At 43.6% G+C, this 21,922-nt stretch overlaps 1 protein-coding gene across 1 annotated transcript; it reads left to right on the forward strand.

Annotated features, from left to right (window-relative positions):
* Positions 1-9,224: 9,224 nt before the first annotated feature.
* LOC139715052 (L-asparaginase 2-like) lies at positions 9,225-12,837 on the forward strand. The gene is made up of 3 exons (XM_071626681.1): positions 9,225-9,357; positions 10,109-10,268; positions 12,531-12,837. Exons 1-3 carry the CDS (start codon positions 9,312-9,314, stop codon positions 12,835-12,837), a joined length of 513 nt encoding a protein of 170 aa, XP_071482782.1. The 5' UTR covers positions 9,225-9,311.
* Positions 12,838-21,922: the final 9,085 nt, after the last annotated feature.

Consider the following 21,922-nt stretch of genomic DNA (forward strand, 5'->3'; position numbering starts at 1 on the left):
TAACGCTTAACTTACCAATATATGATTACCGCCACAGTATCTCGCAACTGAGCCAGTTACCAAATGCAAATTAATATTTTGTTAAAGATAACTACACTTCAATCCCTAACTCCTTGAATATATCAAGGCTATAAAAAAGTGAGAATAATGTATATATCTCATCGGTTGTTTTCAACGACTGGAATAAACTACTATTGCAGGACAGCGACCAGAAGTTAACTGCATTAGTAAAATCATAACTTCATATATTATAACTTGATATAACGAATTCTCAACCATATCTATAATTTGGTAATCCTGTGATTATCAAAACACAACATACTCATTAATGCCATGTCAATGTGTGGAACATACAGAGATAGCAAGAGAGTATATGAAGTAGAATAATTCTTACCTGTATAGAGAGCAGGGGGAGAACACATCTGGCTTGATCAACACAGTTCTGCAAAGTGAAGAACTTGTGCTGACCCACGCCAGATGATGTTCATTCAGCTCTCAGGTAAGAAAGGGATTTGTTTACAAAACAAACGCCGGGTGCTAAGGTGGTCGCCTGGTGGCCTTTTCATCAGAAAACAAAAGAGTTTACCAAGGATGGAACTTGAACTGAGACTAGAGCAACAGTATGTTCTCCAACATACCCGTGTTACATCCTCCCCATCATTATTGAATGACGTCCTCGTCATTAACAAATTAAAAATTAAAATTATATCAAATGCAATACGTAAAACCAATAATTCTACTGATCACATCTGCAGGTACAGCAAGGTGATCGTCTTTGAACACTGCAAATACATGCTTTTGTATCGAACACTTAACATAATATCCAATGAATACTGATAAAGATTGTAATTGCAAAAAGAGGAATATTTCGAAACCAAATATGATGAAAATTTTGTGTATACCCCTGATTTTGCTCCCCAAACGTTGACCTATTTCACCCTTCTTATGCCAATCTATCTTTCCTTCTTCCATCTCCCTCCCCTCTACTGAAAAAGTCGCCGTCCCAGGAGACTTGACCATTAAATATGAACATCATTATTATGTATATTTGGATTAGTCAAACTTCTAACGAGGCTGCAAGCAGCACGAAAAGCGTCCTGCATTGCCGTGAGTTGGTTTATATTGCCTAGGCTCGTGTATTGCAGACGCTCCACAGGCTGTCTTTGCCTGCGGCTTCGTACCCTCAGTTGACTGTCCTCTTCTACCTGGTCTGCGCTGAAAACAGTCGTGTTGCCGTGCTGTGACGTCTCGCTCGCTGCCTCGGCGGTTGGCTGGCTAGTGACGACCCCCGGAGTGTGCTGATCGTCATCTTCGGCCGGCATGTCGATCACCACGTCCTGCCCGCCATCCATCGGAGCCTGTGGTCCCTCGCCGTCGTCAGCGGGAGTGGTGGACTGGCCGTCACTTGTCTCCGGGTCCCTCTGGCCTTCCTCCGTCACTGGGTTGGGCTGAGTGGTTTGGGTGGTAGGCGGCAGTCCATCTGGTAGAACTGGGATGTCAGGTACATTTTGCTGTTCTATGGGTTGAGTGTTGCGTACACCACCATAGACGAAGGTCTGGCCTACCTCCTCCACGTTAGTCTCCGGCGTTTCCATCTCACGGATGTCGTCGGAGGATGTCGGAATATCGTCTTGTAGAGGAAGCTCTGCAGCATCATGGCACTCAGTCGGGAGGAAGTTGCATCTAGTCAGGAGGTTGCGGTGTAGAGTACGTTCAGTCTCAGCACCCTCTCGCTGAACAACATAGACAAGTTCACTCACTTTCTTAGTGACCACGTACGGATGAGGCTCCCACTTGTCCGACAGCTTGTGCTTTCCTTGAAATGCGACCCGTTTCACCAGCACTCGGTCGCCTGGATGCAGAGGGTCATCGCGGGATCGTCGGTCGTAGAATGCCTTTTGTCGGTCGCTGGCTTTCTTCGCCAATGCACTGGTGCGTGCATAGGCAGAGGCTAAGTTATCACGAAGATTCTGCACGAATCCGTCGTGGTCAAGGTCGTCGTCGATTGTAGTCCGGTCTAGTAGTAGGTCGATTGGTAGTCGTGGATGTCGTCCAAACATGAGGAAGAATGGGGCATACCCCGTCGACTCATGCTTGGTACAATTGTAGGCATGGGTCAGGGTCTCGACGTGGCTCTTCCAGTCTCTCTTCTCCTCGGGATCAAGGGATCGTAGGAGGTGGATGAGGGTCCTATTAAAGCGTTCGGTCATCCCATTTCCCTGTGGATGATAGGAAGTGGTTCGGGACTTGGTAATACCGGCCAGCTTACATAGCTCCCTCACGACGCCACTTTCGAAGCTTCTCCCCTGGTCAGACAGCAGCCTCTCTGGAAATCCAAAGTTACAAATATACTTCGACCACAGTACCTGAGCAACCGTCGATGCCTTCTGATCACGTGTCGGGTAGGCCTTAGAGAAACGTGTAAAATGGTCGGTTAAAACCAACACATTCTCAATCCCACCCTTTGACTTCTCAAGCGTCAGGAAGTCCATTGACACCAGCTCCAATGGCCGACTCGTCTGGATGGTGGTGAGGGGAGCCCTGTGGCTTGCCTTCGCAGATCGTCTGAGACTGCAGCGTTCACAGGTACTGCACCACTCTTTCACAGCTTCCTCCATCTTAGGCCAGTAGAACCGTTCTCTCAGGAGATCCAGAGTACGCTCTGGTCCCACGTGACCCATCCTGTCATGTAGTTCCTGCATAGCCATAGGTCGAAGTGTTGTAGGCAGCACCAGCTGAGTGACATCTCTCCCTTCCTTCTCTATCGTCCTGACAAGGAGGCCATCGTGTAGTGATAGACGCTCCCACTGCCATAGACAAGTTCTTGACCTGGCTGGGAAGTTGAGCCCGTCGACGCCTAGGAGGCTTGGTAGACTCCTTAATGTACTCGATCACAGCCGCCATGCCGTCATCATCTGATTGCGCCCTCTGGAGTTCCTTTACGCTCATTGATGGCAGGGCCTCGAAGTGCGGTTGAGGAACTTTGACCTGTTGGGCAATTTGGGCAGTGGGGACAGTAGGTTCAACGTTACCATCATCACCTGGGCGGGAGGGGGGGAGGTCCTTCTTGTCGGGGGCTGGCAACCGAGAGAGCGCGTCTGCATTGGCGTTAGCCTTCCCAGACCGGTAGACCACCTGGAAGTCATAGTTGGCCAATTCAGCTGCCCAGCGTTGACCTGTCGCGTCTAGTTTGGCAGAGGAGGTGGCATACTTCAGCGGGTTGTTGTCTGTGAATACAACGAACTTGTTACCGTACAAGAAGTCCTTGAACTTGTCTGTGACCGCCCACTTCAGTGCCAGGTACTCGAGCTTGTGGGCTGGATACCTCGTCTCTGCTGGGCTGAGGCCTCTGCTGCCATATGCGATGACCCTCTGTACGCCATCTTGTTTCTGGGAGAGAACGGCTCCGAGTCCCAGTCCAGATGCATCTGTCTCTAGGGTGAACGGCAACGAGTAGTCTGCGTACCCGAGGATCGGCGCAGAAGTGAGCCTCTTCTTCAACTCAGCGAACGCAGCTTCACACTCATCAGACCATTCATAGGGAACCGGCGCAGCTGTCTTCTTCCCTCTCTTCTTCCTTGGGTCGCCGCTTGTCAGACGGTACAGCGGGGCCGCGATCTCAGAGTACGACTTGACATACCTGCGGTAGTACCCGCAGAATCCAAGGAACTGCTGCACTTCCTTCTTGTTAGATGGTCGTGGCCAATCAGCTACCTTCGCCAGCTTCTCCGGGTCAGTCGCTACTCCCTTCGCAGAGACAATGTGCCCAAGGTAGCCAACCTCTCTCTGCAGTATACGGCACTTGGAAGGTTTGAGTTTCAGGCCGTGCTGCCTCAGTCTGTCAAACACTGTCTGCAAACGTTCCAGGTGCTCGTCGAGTGTCGTGGAGAAGACGATGACGTCATCGAGGTAGATGAGGACGGAATTCATGTTCAGGTCCCCCAGGCAGGTCATCATTAACCTCTGAAATGTGGCAGGGGCATTCTGAAGCCCAAATGGCATCCGGTTGCACTCGAAGAGGCCCATCGGAGTCGTGAATGCCGTCTTTGCCTTGTCGTGCTCGTCGACCTCCACCTGCCAGTAGCCAGAAGTAAGGTCCAGCGTGCTGAAGTATTTGGCCTTACCAAGCGAGTCCAAGGCTTCCTCGATCCTGGGGAGTGGGTATGCATCTCTCACCGTCTTGCCATTCAGTTTTCGGTAGTCTATGCAGAAGCGTAGACTTCCATCCTTCTTCTTGGCGATGACAATGGGGGAGGCATATGGGCTGCTGCTAGGTCGTATAACACCGGCATCATTCATCTCCTTCAACATGTCTTTCACGTCCTGGTAGAGGGCTGGCGGGATCCTCCGGTAGGGGAGGCGGAAAGGGACGGGGTCGACGAGGGGAATCTGGTGGGTAATGGACGTCGTATGGCCGTAGTCTGTCGAATGGTGGGAAAAAACATCGCCATTTCTTTCGAGGAATTGCTGGAGCTTGCTGTGCTCGTCATCCTTCAGGTGCGATAGGTCAATGTCTTTTAGATGTGTCGCGGTCTGTGTGTGGCACCGGGCTTGATGTCTGCTGGTTTGCTGCTGCTCTTTTGGCGACTCAATGCTGTGGATTTCCTTCACAGCCCTGAGTATGGCCAGTGAGGTAGCTGAAGTAAGGGTGATGGGCACGCCGCCAATATTTCTGACTGTAACAAAAACGATACCTCCACTTACAGGCGACAGTGTGTGAAGACAGGTCAGGTTTCCATTAGCAGAGGTTGGTTCTACCAGAGCGCAGCAGTCTGGAACCGGAGTCCTTCCGCGCACGCGGCCCTTCACAGTTCTCTGCTCTCCTGGTACCAGCTGGAGAGGTCGCCCATGCAGAGTCACGCGTCCAATGAAGTCTCCCTTTCCACTTACATCTGCCATCCCCAGACGCATGAGGGCTGCTTTCCAGATGGAGTCCCTCTCCCCTACAGCATGTAGGAAAGACTCTCTTCCGTGCATCCTCACGCAGTCCTCCTCCAACGCTCTGATAACATTGGTTCCGACCAGCAAAGGGACGTCACGCTTGTACTTCGTCGTGGCTGTCACCAGTGTCGGTACCTTTGTGTACTCGAAGCCTAAGATGGATAAGCTGGAGTCGATTACCCCTAGTACACGCACCTCGTGGTCGTCGGCACCGATGACGGATAAATCAGCAGCCCTGAGAGGTTGTCTGCACAGGCCAGGGTGAGTACGCCACAGCTCCTCAGATACGGTTGTGACCTGCGAACCCGAGTCGATGAGTGCGTTGACCTCTTTGCCGTTAATTGTCACCAGAGTTTCGTTGGCTGGTCCCACGACACCCAGGTCATTTGTCCTTGTCGTAGGGGTATGAGTGGTTGAGGTCGTGCTATTTGAGTGGGTTGTGGTTTTGTCAGTCTTTCTCAAGTCAGGGGGGTCAAGGTCAGTCTTATTAACGCCCACAGCCACCGCTGTGGGCCTTACCCGTTTAAAGGATGGGCAGGCACGTGAGAAGGGCAACTCCTAGCGAAATGTCCCTCCAGTCCGCAGATGTAGCAGGCAGTCGACCTCTGCGGGGGAGGGGGAGGGGGGCGTGGCATGGACTGTGGAGAAGGTTGTTGCGGCGCTCTAGTTTCCAGCGCCGTCATCCGTCTCTCAATGTCCGCCATTCTAGACAGGTGGGCCTGCTGGTCCTTCCGCACGTCTCTCAGCACCGCTAGAATCTCCCTCATCGCCGGATCACCGCTCTGCTTATTGCTCTCTGCCACCTTCCCTTGCTGGATGTTGACACCCCGGCGAGCCTGGCCAAGATGTCGCCTTGTTGCCCTCTCCCTAGCGAGGTGACGCAGCTCGTCTTTCAGGGCTCGGAATGTCATCAGTCGAGGCCGCATTGGCGACAGTCTAGCCCGGACCTCCTCATCACGCAGGCCCCTCATAAACTGCGTGGTCAGTTTCGCGTCTCTGTCCTCCATTGGTAGGCCGTCGTACAGTGCCTCTTCTATGTTGCACAAGATGCCCTCTAGTGCGATAGCAAAAGAACCAGCTTCCTCGTGTTGTCGCTGAGTCCTCTCATAAAACTGCGCCATTGGGTCGCCATGGCAACTCCCATCTGCGTACTCAAGTCTCAGTTCATGAAAAGCGGCTTCTGGAGTACGCTCACTCGGGGGAATGTTCAGAACAAGACGCCGCGCTTCCCCGCTTAGATTCCGTACGATGGTGGCGAATGCAAAACTCGTGGGCTGGGGTGCAGCAGCCAGCAAATAGTCCATGTCCCGAATCCAATCGTCCACGCTGATTTTTCCATCACGCTGGCCGGAGAAAATGGGGACGTTCCTCACCTGCTGGGCCGCCATGAATGTCGGGGGGTTCGCCACCTGCCTAGCCGCAGCCATGCCGTCGATGTTGGCGTCTTCTCGGGGGCTAGCAGGCACTCGTCCGTATCCACTCATATCAACTGCCATTTCTGGTACCACGATCTCGATGTACTGTAGATAAACAAAAAGGATCCTGCCGACTACGCCAGTTTCGTGTAACGCCCGTGTTTCGTTGCAAGCGCGACAGCTAACAGCGCACTTGCTTTCCTATGTGTATAGTCGTAGCCTGCTTGTGGGTAAGGGGATGCAGGGGGCGTTCACTCAACAAAAAGAACAAGAAGAAGGGGGGGGGGGGTGACGATGCAAGAACGGGTCCCTAACCTCGCGAGATATGACACCTGTATAGAGAGCAGGGGGAGAACACATCTGGCTTGATCAACACAGTTCTGCAAAGTCTTTATTCACATTCAACATGATACATAATACTTCCAATTTACAAAAACCAACAATCACAAGTTTCACATACACTATGTACACCGACATTACATACAACGCGTTATCCAAACTACCCCTTAGTACTATTAACTACATGTTACTCTATCACCAGATGTCCTATTACATTTACTATTTCTCATTAACTCAAACTTCATTTCTGTACACATTGACTTAACTTATCTCTCTATATATACATTACATACACGCTCCCAACTACACTCAACAGAATACTGTACATTGGTAAAAGCCCCGATGCAGAACCCTGCCATGGATTAAGCAATTTGTAAACTCACAAACTAAAATAAAAGCTAAGGCGAGAAGACGCTGGGCTCCCCAGCGTATAAAAAGCCAAGAAAGTATACAAAAGAAGTGTTAACCAGCGTGTGCGCTGAACATATACTATACAAAAAGTTAGCTCCTCTTTTCGCCTCTTCCAGGCCTAGAGAAAAGGAGATGGGGAGAGACTCCCCCCATTAAGACTTTGAAACAAAAGAGCTACCAGCACATCTTTCCGGCCTCCACAGAGGTAAAGAAACTTGACAATGGTCCTCCGCCGTAGTGCCGTCTTAAAAAGCCGTGGTCAGCCGGCACAGTCTACTCGCGCAGACCCCATTCACCTATCGTACTATAACATACAAATGCACACCCTGTCCACTGCCTTGTGTACAAAACTTGCTTTAACAAATAAGCGGGCCTGAGCAGGAAAACTATCGTCCTATAAACTCTACATCAAACCAACTACCTCTTCTATATGCTAGTGACTAACACGGGGCACAGATAACACATACACGCACACACATACACACACACCTACAACACACAAGTAATCACGCACAAACACACACACACGCACACACACACACACACAGATGCTACCCTCTACATAACATGATATTGTATGGTATGCTAAGAAAAGCCACGAGTTCCTTCACATGCAATGTAAGTTCAGGATTAAACGAAAAGCTATCCATTATATACAGCATGTACTTTGATTTTGACACTCTACATACATTGAATATTGCGACGGATCTATCTCATAAAATATTCATCGACATATAAATGAATTAAGTTGTCGATAATATGACAGCATTATCATAATCGCTAACGCTTAACTTACCAATATATGATTACCGCCACAGTATCTCGCAACTGAGCCAGTTACCAAATGCAAATTAATATTTTGTTAAAGATAACTACACTTCAATCCCTAACTCCTTGAATATATCAAGGCTATAAAAAAGTGAGAATAATGTATATATCTCATCGGTTGTTTTCAACGACTGGAATAAACTACTATTGCAGGACAGCGACCAGAAGTTAACTGCATTAGTAAAATCATAACTTCATATATTATAACTTGATATAACGAATTCTCAACCATATCTATAATTTGGTAATCCTGTGATTATCAAAACACAACATACTCATTAATGCCATGTCAATGTGTGGAACATACAGAGATAGCAAGAGAGTATATGAAGTAGAATAATTCTTACCTGTATAGAGAGCAGGGGGAGAACACATCTGGCTTGATCAACACAGTTCTGCAAAGTGAAGAACTTGTGCTGACCCACGCCAGATGATGTTCATTCAGCTCTCAGGTAAGAAAGGGATTTGTTTACAAAACAAACGCCGGGTGCTAAGGTGGTCGCCTGGTGGCCTTTTCATCAGAAAACAAAAGAGTTTACCAAGGATGGAACTTGAACTGAGACTAGAGCAACAGTATGTTCTCCAACATACCCGTGTTACATTATTTTTTTGTTTGTTGCTAGTTTTTTTTTCTTTACTTGCAATTCTACATTGTACTATAAATTTCATGCACTGCATCCTCAAATTTTGCATCTGAAATCAACTCGTGGAGGTTTGCCAAAAATGTACGTGGAAGGAAACATAACAGTTTGAATTCTGGAGATACGGTTGCAAATTTCATTTTCATGTTTACCACTCAGGCCTTGTGTAACATGTGTTACAGCTATGTTGGGCAGACATTGTAACCAAAACTAAGTACATGTGTAGAAGCAATGTTTATAGAAGAAAGTATTACATGTGGCTAATTCCAACAAAAAGGAAAGAAACCTTTTGGCTTTATAGAACAAGGAGATTTTAAAACCTTGCATAACTGTAATTAATAGGTAGTTGATACAGTCTACACAAAGCACCATTGGCATGCACATGGTAACTATGAAAATTCAAATGTATGACAATTCATGTTTATTTGAGGAATTGTTTTTTCATGGGCTCTCCCTAACCTTCACTTGGCTTCCAAGTCATAGGAAATATTTTTAGCATATCTTCATCATGTTCATTTAATATAAGCAAGTATTTCAGAACTGCGGTACACTTCCATTCACCAATACTGTACAAATGCTCAAAAATATAGAATAGTGTGGGCCAATTACTGGACTGGCGTACTTGCTACACCTTTACTTATTTTTTGCATTTGTTTCTGTGTTATGAGCATAATCATTGTATGAAAATCTTCAGTGTTTCTTTCAGTAAGTACTATCCAACAAGAAAAGAGGAAAGATGGATCGGAATGCAGTGATGCAGCTGCTGGTCATCCAGACAGGAGGTATGGCTGCTCATCTCAGTACCAAGCTGTTTACACTTCATAAAGTTACACAAACATGCTCTGACTTACAAACACACATGGTGCATTTTCCAGAAAGGTTTGCTTTAGATCTATCCCCCATTCTGTACTATATCTTTGCAGTAAATAATATGAATAATGTTATTATTGGTTATGATGATGACAAAAGATTTTTTGGTGGGTTTTTTTTTATATACATACAAGCTGCTCTTCTATCACCTTGAAATACTCAAGCTCTTTTCAAAGTCTCTGAAATCAGGAAGTAAGTTCACTCAGTCCACTTCGTGTGGAGTATTTCAGCAAGTCTTATTGATTTGTGTATCAGGTATTCTAGTTTGCTGACACACTTGGTACTTTCATATCGTGAAAACCAAACAAAAGTTGTTTTTAACAACTTGGAAGTCCAAGTATTCAAATGCATTTGGTGCTTTTTAATACAAAGGTAAACTGGCCCATTTAGTTCCCAATAGGAATTTCCAACAAATTTCCAATGAAAATTCAATTTTCTCATTAGTGGATATTGAAGCAAATCACAATTCTTCCTAAAGGAATTTTACATCTGCTGTTATTCTGTAGTCATCAAAGGAAAAGAAGCAAGCTAGTGGAAAGTAGCAGTTCCTTTTTATGTCAGATCTGAGATATTTGTAACATCTATTACCCCAGTCTCTTCAAAATTGCCTTTCTATTTATTGTTTTCTTTTAACCAATGTTTGTTTACTTTTTGTTGCACCAGGAACAATTGATAAAAGTTATCCACAGAAGAAAGGGGCGTATGCCTTCGAGATTGGTGAGAGTGCGGCCAAGAGCATTCTTGAACGACACAGAATTCCTCTGAAGGTGCGCTATGAGACGGTGTGCCAAAAAGACAGCCAGTATATCTCAGACGAAGACAGGTTTGTTGAGAATTTTCAGCTGAGTAAATCCAGAGTTGATAGAAAGTACAGTGGAACAGTTTTACAAGAAGCTTTAAAGCATTGTGTGATAGTGTGACATTCAATATTTTGCATTAAGGAGAAAAAAAAAACTTCTGTAGAAATGCAGAGAGAAGGATTTTTTTTTTTTAGATTCAGAAGACAAGAATGATATTGATTAAATGTTTTGACTAAACCCCTTTTTAGCTCACCTGAGCCAAAGGCTCAAGTGAGCTATTGCGATCGCCCTTCGTCCGGCGTCCGTCGTGCGTCGTGCGTCGTGCGTCGTCCGTCGTCCGTCGTCCGTCGTCCGTCGTCCGTCGTCCGTCGTGCGTCGTCCGTCGTGCGTCGTGCGTAAACTTTTTACATTTTCATCTTCTTCTTGAAAACCCCATGACCGATTTTCATCAAACTTGGCAGGTAGCATCCCTAGGGGGTTAGGAACTCAATTTGTTAAAATGGGCACCATGCCCCACCCAGGGGGCCCCCAGGGGGGCCCAAACCCCCCAAAATTAAGGAATCTGTAAAAATCTTCTTCTCTAGAACCAGAAGTGATAGAGCTAAGTTAATACTATGAGTTAGTACATTGATGACTGTAGTTTCAAGTTTGTTCATGGCAGAATCAGGGGTGCCCCCCTTGGGACCCAGGGGAGGGGGGTGGGGAAGGGTTCTAATGGGGCCTAAATTGTACATTTTCATCTTCTTCTTGAGAACTCCATGACCCATTTTCACCAAACTTGGCAGGTAGCATCCCTAGGGGGTTAGGAACTCCATTTGTTAAAATGGGCACCATGACCCACCCAGGGGGCCCCCAGGGGGCCCAAACCCCCCAAAATTAAGGAATCCGCAAAAATCTTCTTCTCTAGAACCAGAAGTGATAGAGCTAGGTTAATACTATGAGTTAGCACATTGATGACTGTAGTTTCAAGTTTGTTCATGGCAGAATCAGGGGTGCCCCCCTTGGGACCCAGGGGGGGGGGGGGGGTGAGGAGGGGTCCTAATGGGGCCTAAACTGTACATTTTTATCTTCTTCTTGAGAACCCCATGACCCATTTTCACCAAACTTGGCAGGTAGCATCCCTAGGGGGTTAGGATCTCAATTTGTTAAAATGGGCACCATGCCCCGCCCAGGGGGCCCCCAGGGGGCCCAAACCCCCCAAATGAAGGAATCTTTAAAAATCTTCTCTAGAATCAGAAGTTATAGAGCTGAGATAATACTATGAGTGAGTACATTAATGACTGTAGTTTCAAGTTTGTTCATAGGAGATCCAGGGGTGCCCCTCTTGGGGGTAGGGGGGGGGGGTGGTTGGAAGGGTCCAAATGGGGGCCTGAATTGTACATTTTCATCTTCTTCCTGAAAACCTCATGATGGATTTTTGTCAAACTTGGCAGGTAGCATCCCTAGGTGGTCAGGATCTCAATTTATCAAACTGGGCACCATGCCCCACCCAGAGGGCCCCAGGGGGCCCCAATTCCCCCAAATTAAGGAATCTTGAAAAAATTGGGCCCTTATTGTACATTTTCATCTTCCACTTGAGAATGCCTCGTCAAATTTTGGTAGAGCTGTGAATAATTTAGATTAGTGACTGCGTGAAAGGTGAACTTGCGATACTCAGGTGAGCGCTAGACCCGCGGGTCTCTTGTTCTCTTTTATTTTCAAATGAAAGATTGGGGCAAAGATATTAGTTGATATTGTTCATTGAAGGAATTTACACTTGCACTGTTCATGACTTATGCTTCAAAGTCAATGCTTCCTGTCATGCGAATAGATCTAGGGTGTGTAATCCATGACTAAATGTCTGCTGCAATTGTAATGTTTTAAAACGTTCATTATTATTTCCTTGCAATTTGTACCCCTAGACTCGTTGCTAATTTAAACTTTGTTGTATTCGGTAGATGCATTGCCCTCTTCAACACAATCTGCGAAGAAAAGTCACCTGAACTGACTCATAGGTTGTATCCTATATGCCTTACTTCTTCAGTAGCATGTGCTGAAAGGTCAACCTATTTTTTAACTCGATTTTCTAGCAGATTTCAACAATGTTCAATAATTTTTTATTTGTTTGTGTACAAACATGGTTCCAATCATTAAAAGAGAAAAAATATTTTGTCACTACATGTGTACTTCAAACTACATGTCCTCATGGTTCGCACGTGTCATATGTGTATCTTGTCAGTGCATGTACTTTCAAAATGTTTGATTTTTTTTTAAAATAATGAACTAGTTTGCACTTTGTTCCACAGGTTGAATCTACTGACAATTTGCAATGACTGCAGTGAGAAGCACATAATCATCACCCATGGAACAGACACACTTCTGAAGACGGCTGCATTTCTCGGTCACCAGAATCTGCCAAAGAAAATCATTCTCACCGGTGCCTTTCTTCCTGAAAAGTTTCGGGACTCTGACGCCACCTTCAATGTGGGAACGGCTCTGGGGGCCATCCAGTGCATGACGGAAAACGGGATCTTTGTGGTACTGAATGGCCTGGTGTTGCCATGGAAACAAGCAATGAGGGAGCCGGACACGGGGCAGTTTGTGCGAAAATAGAGAAAGGTCGCCGTTGTTTGTGTGACGATGCTATTAGTCCATTGCAAAGACTGAAGACCATTTTTTCTTCTTTTTGATAATCATGATCCAAACTATCATAATTTCTGGAGCCAAAGAGCTGATTCTCATGTGGATGAGGATAACTTGGGTGAAAGAATACCACCGTTATGTGTAGGATGCTCGGTATTTGTCAGTGACTACCTGACCAGAAATCATTTGGAAAGCAGGTGGATAATATGTTCAGCACTCAGTTTGCAGCATATACCGTGTTGTGCTCATGTACCAGTAGTCTCATGTTTGGGACTATGATGCAGGTACATTTTTACATATTACATCCCTCGATCATCATGCAAAAGTGTAATTGAAATTGCTAAGAATCTTAGCACCATTGTTACGTGTTCTCTTGCCCTGTTTCTGTGTAATCTTTTCATTAGCATTTCTGTTCAATCTTCTACGTCTCTCGCTCACATCAAAATCTGTTTCTTACCTCATGATGATTACTTGCAGTTTTATACCCAGTTGACAACACTTGCAAGCAAATAGTAGACGCATTTGGCCGGATGCATAAACGCTAGCAATTGCTTGTGCTAGCCTTTTACTCAAATCCGTATGCATAAAAACAAGCAATTGCTTGCGAGTAGAAGCTTTTGCTAGCAAGCGCAAGCAATTGCGTGCTGCCCGCAAGCAATTGCTTAGAGACCAAGCGTTTGCTTAAAAACGTATGCATAAAACTACCTTTTGCTTGTTCTTGCTAGCAATTGCTTACGATTTTCCAAGCTCTGTAAAATGAACTTGAGCTTGTGCTTAACTTAGACGTTCCCTTTTAAGTATCATTTTCACATTCATACAAGAAAGACCACACTTGTGCAGCAGTGATATAAATCTAAAAGAAATTACTCTTTAGCAGTGTAAGAAACTTATTCATTTCAACAACGGGAATGTCCAGTGGTCAGCACGCAAAATGTGACGAAAAACAGGTAGGTGGAGAGCAAGGAGACCTCTCTCCACGTGAGATCTGGCAGATCCGAGCTATCTCTATAAGCAGTGATGGGAATCATTCAGTATGTGTGTGTGTGTGTATAGATCTGTGTGTGTGTCTGTGTGCGCATTTATGAGTGCCATTTCATAGCTCTATTGCTATGTCAGGAAATGTTTCGCACACACGTGCCCTTTCAACTACACGCTGTCACACTCGCCTTTGTTCTTGTGTTCGCACAGGCGTGACGTTCCTTTTGTTGAAAACGCAAGCAATTGCCTGTGCGGGACAAGCAAAAGGTATGGGTGCAAGCAAAAGGTTATGCATATGGATTTAAGCATTTGCTTGAGCTAGACCTTTTGCTAGACGAGCTTGTGCTTTTACTTGAAGCAATTGCTTACAAGCAATTGCTTGTTTTATGCATTGGGCCCAATTGAACAGGTAGCAATTGTCTTCCACATGCTGTGGCATGTTCCAGTCACTTATGCAGAGTACATTATGTTTTATTACTTTGTGTGTGTGTGTGTGTGTGTGTGTGTGTGTGTGTGTGTGCGCGCGTGTGCATGTGTGTGTGTGTGTGTGTGCGTGAAGTGATGGTGGTGGCCAGATTTTTCTCTTTTCCAGCAATTGTCCATCCAGTGGTCAGAGATTTGTTATATGGAAGTGGATTTCCTAGTTCTTTCTTGCAGTTCATACCCTTTGAAAAGCTTTATATCTTTTAGTTGGATGTAACATGAATGTTTATGATCAGAAAAAGTGGAGAAATCCAATGAGAGAATTTAGATTTGAGCTGAACACAGGAAAACGATGTGTTATGGCCATTTAAGTTTGAAAAAAAGAATTGTTTTTGTTTTCAAGTAATGACTGGTTAAGTCTTTCAAAATTATCCACTCTTATGTGAGGAATGCATGATCAAACTTAGGGCAAGAGATTCCTCTGAATTGTAATGTATGACACTCATGTTGAGAATTTTTTTTTTAGTCTTTATTGTATATAATGAGTGTGCAGCTTCTTCATGCTAAGTATACATTGGGGAAGTCCAATTCCATACTATTTTCAGATCAGTTACCCATGCCAAATACCTCTTTGTGTTTAGTTTTGTGCCGTGTATTTTATGCAGGTGGAGAGAATGAGTATCTTTGAAAAGCTATTCAATCATGAAATACAAGAAACTTTCTGCCTTTCATTGGTTTTAAACCTAAACATATGTTGTTTTTTTTCTCAAGGCAGCCATCTTGTTGTCTTGATGTAACTTGCAATATCTACTATCCCGGGTCAATTACAGCATACTTCTTCACAGGATCTTTAGAGCTTGTGCTTGATTGTGACTTCACTTGACTTAGTGGTCTCTGTACAGTTTGTTACGCAATTACATATACCACTATAGCTTATTGTGTGTGTGGTGGGGGGGGGGGGGATGGGGTGAATATAAGTTAATATTTGTGTATATGAATGAAATGAGACAGAAAAAAGAGAAAAACAACAAGACACAAATAACTGCCTTATTTTCCCTTTATACACAAAAGCAGAGGATTACAGCAAGTGTGACAGTGCACCAGCTGGCCTGATTGATTGACATCAGAATTTGACAAATTAGAAACTTGTCTTGGACTGAGACTAGGCCTGCCACACCACCATAATTTTTCAAGAGTCTCCCTGACAAGTTAGATATTTTTTCCTGTCCTGACAAGAGGATTAGATAAAAATTATCCCTGGCCACTGAGGAGCATGTGAAATGCAAGTGTTGTATCTCCCTCAATATTCTCTAGAACATCCCTGATTTGCAGCCCTGCAAGGCTACTAATACATTTCTGGTCTATGAGGAGCTTACTGTAAAACACAATATATTAACGGCATGAACATTTCACGAATTGGAGTCGACGGCCTTTCTCGCGACATGAAATTTTCGAAAATTGCCACTGGCATCCAATGCATATTGTGTAGGCAAGAACTTTCGCGTGCAATTTAATTTCATGAATGTTGGCACTCGTGAAATTTGCGAAATTGAAATGCAAGCGAACATTCCTGGTTTTACAGTACATGGTCTTCTGTTGCCCCCCCCCCCCCCCCCCAAAAAAAAAAAAAAATCTTCCAATTGGTAAGACAAAATAGGGCAGAAAGAATGTTTGCAAGTTAAGTCCTGTGGACATTTAGTCCAGACAGTGATTAAATCTCAACTTCTGCATGCTTTGTTCATGGAGTTCTATTATGTGTAAAGTAGTTTTAAAAAGTTTTGTGGTGAGATGACATTCGATAAAAACCATACTAACTTGAGATATAAGTCAAGAATGAGTCACTTGTGTACTATCAATAAATCATATGGTCAGTTACAGTCATTACAGATATTTTGAGACACTGTAACCTCATTTCAAAACTGAAGTTTTTGCAAAACTGTCAACTGTGTGCTTTCTTGGTTATTGTCTGTTGTTTTGGTCTTATTCACCAACATATTTTTGTATAAAGCACAAAATATTTGGGGCAATAGCATTCTTCGGGAATACACACTGAAACTGTAATTTCAGTGCAAAGTGGGTTGCGTGTGTTCCGTGTGCATATAATTGTGTACCTCTGACAGTTCTATGCATGGTGCAGTGTTAGACTGATTTTGATATACTTCATCTCCATGTTACAGGTTGATGTACTGATACTGCATATCATGCACTTATCAATGTTGCCCCCCATCATCGCCATGATTAAGTCAAGTCGTATGCAATTTAGGATGTGAAAGCATTTCTTTTTCTTTTTCTTTTCAAGAGTTTGTTTTGATTTCTGTCATCCATCCAATCTTGACCTAGTTGTACAGTAGCAATCCCACTCAAAAATGTTTTATGTAGCAATATTATTGTGCCTTGATCCAACAGGAAGGCCATTGAGATGCAATATAGATTAAGTTGATTAGGTAATCTCTATTAATCAACAATCAATTTCCAGACATCTCTCCCAATTGGTGAAGAAAGTACTCCGGTGTGCATGCCGATCACTAAGCAAATGCAGTGAAGGGTTAAAACAATTTATTGTGAGAAGATTTCATGTAGCAAAAAAAAAGCTGCTGAAAACTGCTTATCCAACAGTGGCGAGCCAATGGAGTCAAAAGGGGCCTGAGAAGCTTAGGCCCCTTTTGACTCGAGATTTCATGTAGTATGACAATCACTGAACCACAAATCATTTTCTCCAAGATGAAGATTAGCAAGTCACATAACTATTAAGATGTTTTGTATAATTATGCAATAGTTAGACTGCCATTCAGGTTGCTATGTGTGTGGGGTACCAGTTTTGGCATCATGTGTAAGTACTTTTTGGCACAAATGTATATTTTCTTGATTATTTTGTCATCATGATTCCAATGTGTGAACAAAAATTATATTTGATTGTGTGGATATTTCACTCAAGTGATGAGAGTACTTAAAAATATGGATATTAAAGCCACTCTGAATTGAAGTTTGAGTATGAGTTTGAGTTTGGATTTACTTGTTGGAACTGCAGTTTAGCAGTAATTACTGCAGTGCTTACAAACAAACAGAGCATAGGACTGTTAACTATAATAGTGCGTTTACACCAAGCACGGTACGGGCAACGGGCCGGGTTTTTGCGATGGTTCACCAAAAGGAACCATGTCTGGTTCTGTTCAAAAACAATCAGTAATTTCGTACAAAATCACCCAAAATGTTATTCTTATGTCAAAATCGAGAGCAACAAAATCAACAGTAATAAGATTAATTTTGTAACAAAATTATTAGCAGTGAAGTGATATTGTAACAGAATCAGACATGGTTCCTTTTGGCGCACCATAGCAAAAACCTGTTCTGTGACCTGTGCCGGATTTGGTTGTAAACACAGCTTAAGTCCACTCTTATGGACTTGCCAATAAGAAAAAGTATCAGACCCAATGGCACCAATGCTAATGCCTATAGATATGAACTGAGGACCTCAAGACTTAAAGTATGTGGTCCTGTCCACTGAACCACAACAGCCCCTTGTAGGCCTACATATTGTTGTTTCTTTTCTTTTTTTCACCAGTTTGAGACAGACCTGCCCTGTATTCATGTACACGCTATATGTATTTCATGCACACGCTATATGTATTTCATGCACACACTATATGTATTTCATGCACAATTCCAATCACTGTGTAAGTTTAATATCCTCAAAAGCATGAAATCATAACAATAATGAAATGGTGGAAAATTTAATTATTATTGGTCAAAAATATGTATATGTAATGAAAATGTGATGGAATCAAATTTTAGCATTCTTTTAACAAAGATGGTGGTCACAGTCATATATGCATATCAGATAAAGTATATAATGGTGACGTAACTAGTTTTACCACCAGTGTACAAAAAACTGATAAAAATTTTATTTTTCTCCGATAAAAGTAAAATGTAATTTTATTCCCAGCTGAATAACTTCAAATAACGATTTGTCAGTGCACGAGACTTTAACATTATCTAATTACCCCTTCTGATTAGTATATCAGGCATTACAGATGTATCACTTTTTTCTGCAAACATTAGAAATCCTACTGCTCTCTCATTCACGCCTGCTTATTGTTGTTTTAAACGTTCATTGTGCTGTTTGCTTTGTATTACGTTGTACTGTAGTTTCTGTAAGTCAACTTGGAACACGGAGAGGAGTTTCACTTGAGCGCAAGGTGCGGGACTATTAAGAGACTGTCAATGTCTCCCTCTATTGACTACTGTCAACGCATAAACTCGATCATCCAGTGCACGACGGAAATTCACACCCGATTAGATGTCGAGAAATTAAAAGATCTCGCGTTTTTGTTTTTGTTTTTCATTTCCTTCAGTAACAAAATGCTAGTGACATTTCTTTTTCTCATGCGTGCCCATATATCTACCTATCTATCTATCTATCTATTTTAATCATGGCTACTGCTCAAACACTGAATAATAGATGTTTATGTATATCAATGAAGGGTAAATGGTCGATCAGTTAGGCCTACATAACGTAGAACTAATTCGACGCAAGAATCGGTATTTTGAGCATGATATATATATATATATATATATATATATATATATATATATAGTGCGAGAGATAATTCCCTTCCTAAACGTACGCGGTGCCTCATTGTGGGTAGCATATACTGAAAGAAATTGGACTGAGGTGGACGTTGCTCTCGATCTTGAGTCTCCCTTTTAATCAGTCGAGCTTTCGGCCTATCATCAGGCCTTCATCAGGATCTACCAACAGAATAGTTATTATCTAAGTAGTCTGATGTGTCATAATATAATGCAATTACATAATTATAATGCCAATCTTCTGAAATATTACCTTTATATACACAAATCAATCATTCAATTCAATACTGAAATCCAATCTAACATCTCATCGACAAAAATACATCGGTTTGATACAAGAATTTATATATTTTTTGGATATATGTATTTTTGTCGATGAGAAGATGCTAGATTGGATTTTTGTATTGAATTGAATGATTGATTTGTGTATATAAAGGTAATATTTCATAAGATTGGCATTATATGTCATTGCATTATATTATGACACATCAGACTACTTAGATAATAACTATTCTGTTGGTAGATCCTGATGAAGGCCTGATGAAAGGCCGAAAGCTCGACTGATTAAAAGGGAGACTCGAGATCGAGAGCAACGTCCGCCTCAGTTCAATTTCTTTCAGTATATATATATATATATATATACTCCTAGATGGGTCATTTGGAAGACATTTCCATTTGTTTTATATGCAAATTTTTATATACATGTTCAATGGCAGTTTACGCAATGGAGACACGAAAATTGTCTCCCTAATGACCAGTTGTCTCCCTAATGAAGACACTTCCCCCCAATATGTCTCCCTAAGGTGCCAACTAGGGATATATATATATATATACGTGTATATATATATTGTGACGAACTCGCCTTCTCGTCGTGAATTAAGAGAGTGTATTTGACTGTCTGTACAAATATCTCCGCGAGCCGTGTCAGGATGGCCGAGTAGGCGGGGTTCGTTTTGTTGCAGTTTAACAACGATCCCTTTTAAATTACTAAAACTACTAGTCTATGTCTACCATGTAACATGTTGGGTCAGAAGCAGTTCACCAACACAAGCGGCATACATACAAGTTCATCATCACTTAACGTATCTCACTCCCAAGCGTCTCTTGTTGAGGATGTTAAATTGGTACACCTATTTTTGTTACCAACATTTGCTACCAAGTTCTACTACCAAGGTTTGCTACCAAGTTCTGCTACCATGTTGTGCTACCATGTTTTGCTACCAAGTTCTGCTACCATGTTTTGCTACCAACTCGTGGAACACATTTCACAACTATGTGGTGGCACAAGGTAATGTGATGACTGGACCTTGGATTGGGCACGGGCATATGCGACAAGTCACATTACCACTATTCCCGAAATCCAATAGCGACGACTGGAACTTGGATTGGGTACGGACTATGCGACAAGTCACATTACCATTATACCCGAAATCCAACGGCGACGACTGGAACTTGGATTGGGTACGGACTATGCGACAAGTCACATTACCACTACCCGAAATCCAATGCTGCTTGCTGGTAGAACTCCACTGCTTGTGCCACCACTTAGTACTACTTGCTTTATAAGTCAAACTCAAAGAAAGAGTCTAAAGAGTCAAATGTTGAATGAATGTATAAACAGTTTACTTGGTGCTTCCAAGCAGCAATGAAACAAAAGCAAATGAACTCATGCAAACACTTACTGTACTGTTAGTGCTACGGCTACTTGCTGGCGACGTAGTCGGACAGCGGCCAGTTTATATGCTTCCTTTCCTTAAGAAGAAGGTTAGAGGATGCAATCCCGCACGGCCTTATAGTGCAGAGCGAATCCTCCGGATATCGATCAAATAACCTATTATCATGTCATGGTTAGTAAATTCGACATAATTATTGATTCTAAACATATTTGGGGTTCATCGTTCCATCTAACGGTATGTACCGACGGCTAAAACAAACATGTAAATACTACGATGGTGCCAACTCATAAATTTCCAACAATATAACTAATTATTTAACATCAATGTTTAAATCATGATAATTAATTATCCCATAACAACGACTATTGAGAGTACCGTATACGGCACTACTGTTGAAATAAATAGGACGCCCTCTTTTACTGTTAAACGTACAATCGATTTTAACAAGTTGTAATTGGAAACAATTAATTACAATCGATTTTAACAAGTTGTAGTTGGAAGCAATTAATAACAATCGATTCAACCAAATTTTGTTACATGGCTGCCCTCCCCATGCAGGCTTCGTCCCTGGAGCCGAATTTAAGAGAAATATAGAACAGATATCAGGAACGTATAACTACGAGATCAATTGTGGGTTTGGTAACTACAAGTCTAGGTACAGTCATATGACAATGTTACAGCTACAGTTTTTCTTTGTCAAGCTGTCCAATATGACTACTTGTCCATAACGAATTCCTCTTTGATGACCTCCACAATCTCCCCATGTGGAGCGAACAGTCTCTCTGTCGTGCGGAGGAGCCGGTAGCCTGGTCGAAGGGTGAATACTTCTGCTCTCGTCTCCTGCATATCCTCCCTGCAATCTTTGCGGACTCCGTTTATGTAGTGCCGCAGCATTCCTTCCGGAGGGGTCTGTGTGGCCACGGTGCAATGCTTCTGGACAGGCGGTGGACTCTGCGGGCGACGCGGTCGGGCCGATGTGCAAAGGTCTATCACCTCCAACACCGGTGTAATAGCGGTGGATGGTGCTTCTTCCCTGCTGCTACTCGGTCCGGGCTGCCCCTTGGATGCAGAGAAGCTGACATGGGGAAAGTCTTCCCTCTCATCCAGACACGGAGTGCCCGAATGATTCCGAGTACGCGGGGGACGATCATGCCTCGAAGGGGAGCGGCTCCGGGATCGAGGTTGGTGGTTGGATGGTCTCTCCGGAGACCGGGTACGTCGCACTGGTGAGGGGCTCTGGGTACGAGGAGATGTATATTTCGAGGAGCTGATAGGCGGTCGGGGAGAAGGACGAGAAGGACTGGCAGGTGGTCTTGGAGAAGAGCGAGGAGGACTGGCAGACCTCCTTGGGTCCCGGGAGCATCTCGGAGGGGAACGGTTGTGCGAATTAT

This window comes from Diadema antillarum, unplaced genomic scaffold (assembly GCF_040938485.1).
Source record: "Diadema antillarum isolate AM-2024a unplaced genomic scaffold, OU_Dant_1.0 scf00000046, whole genome shotgun sequence".
Taxonomy (NCBI): Eukaryota; Metazoa; Echinodermata; class Echinoidea; order Diadematoida; family Diadematidae; genus Diadema; species Diadema antillarum.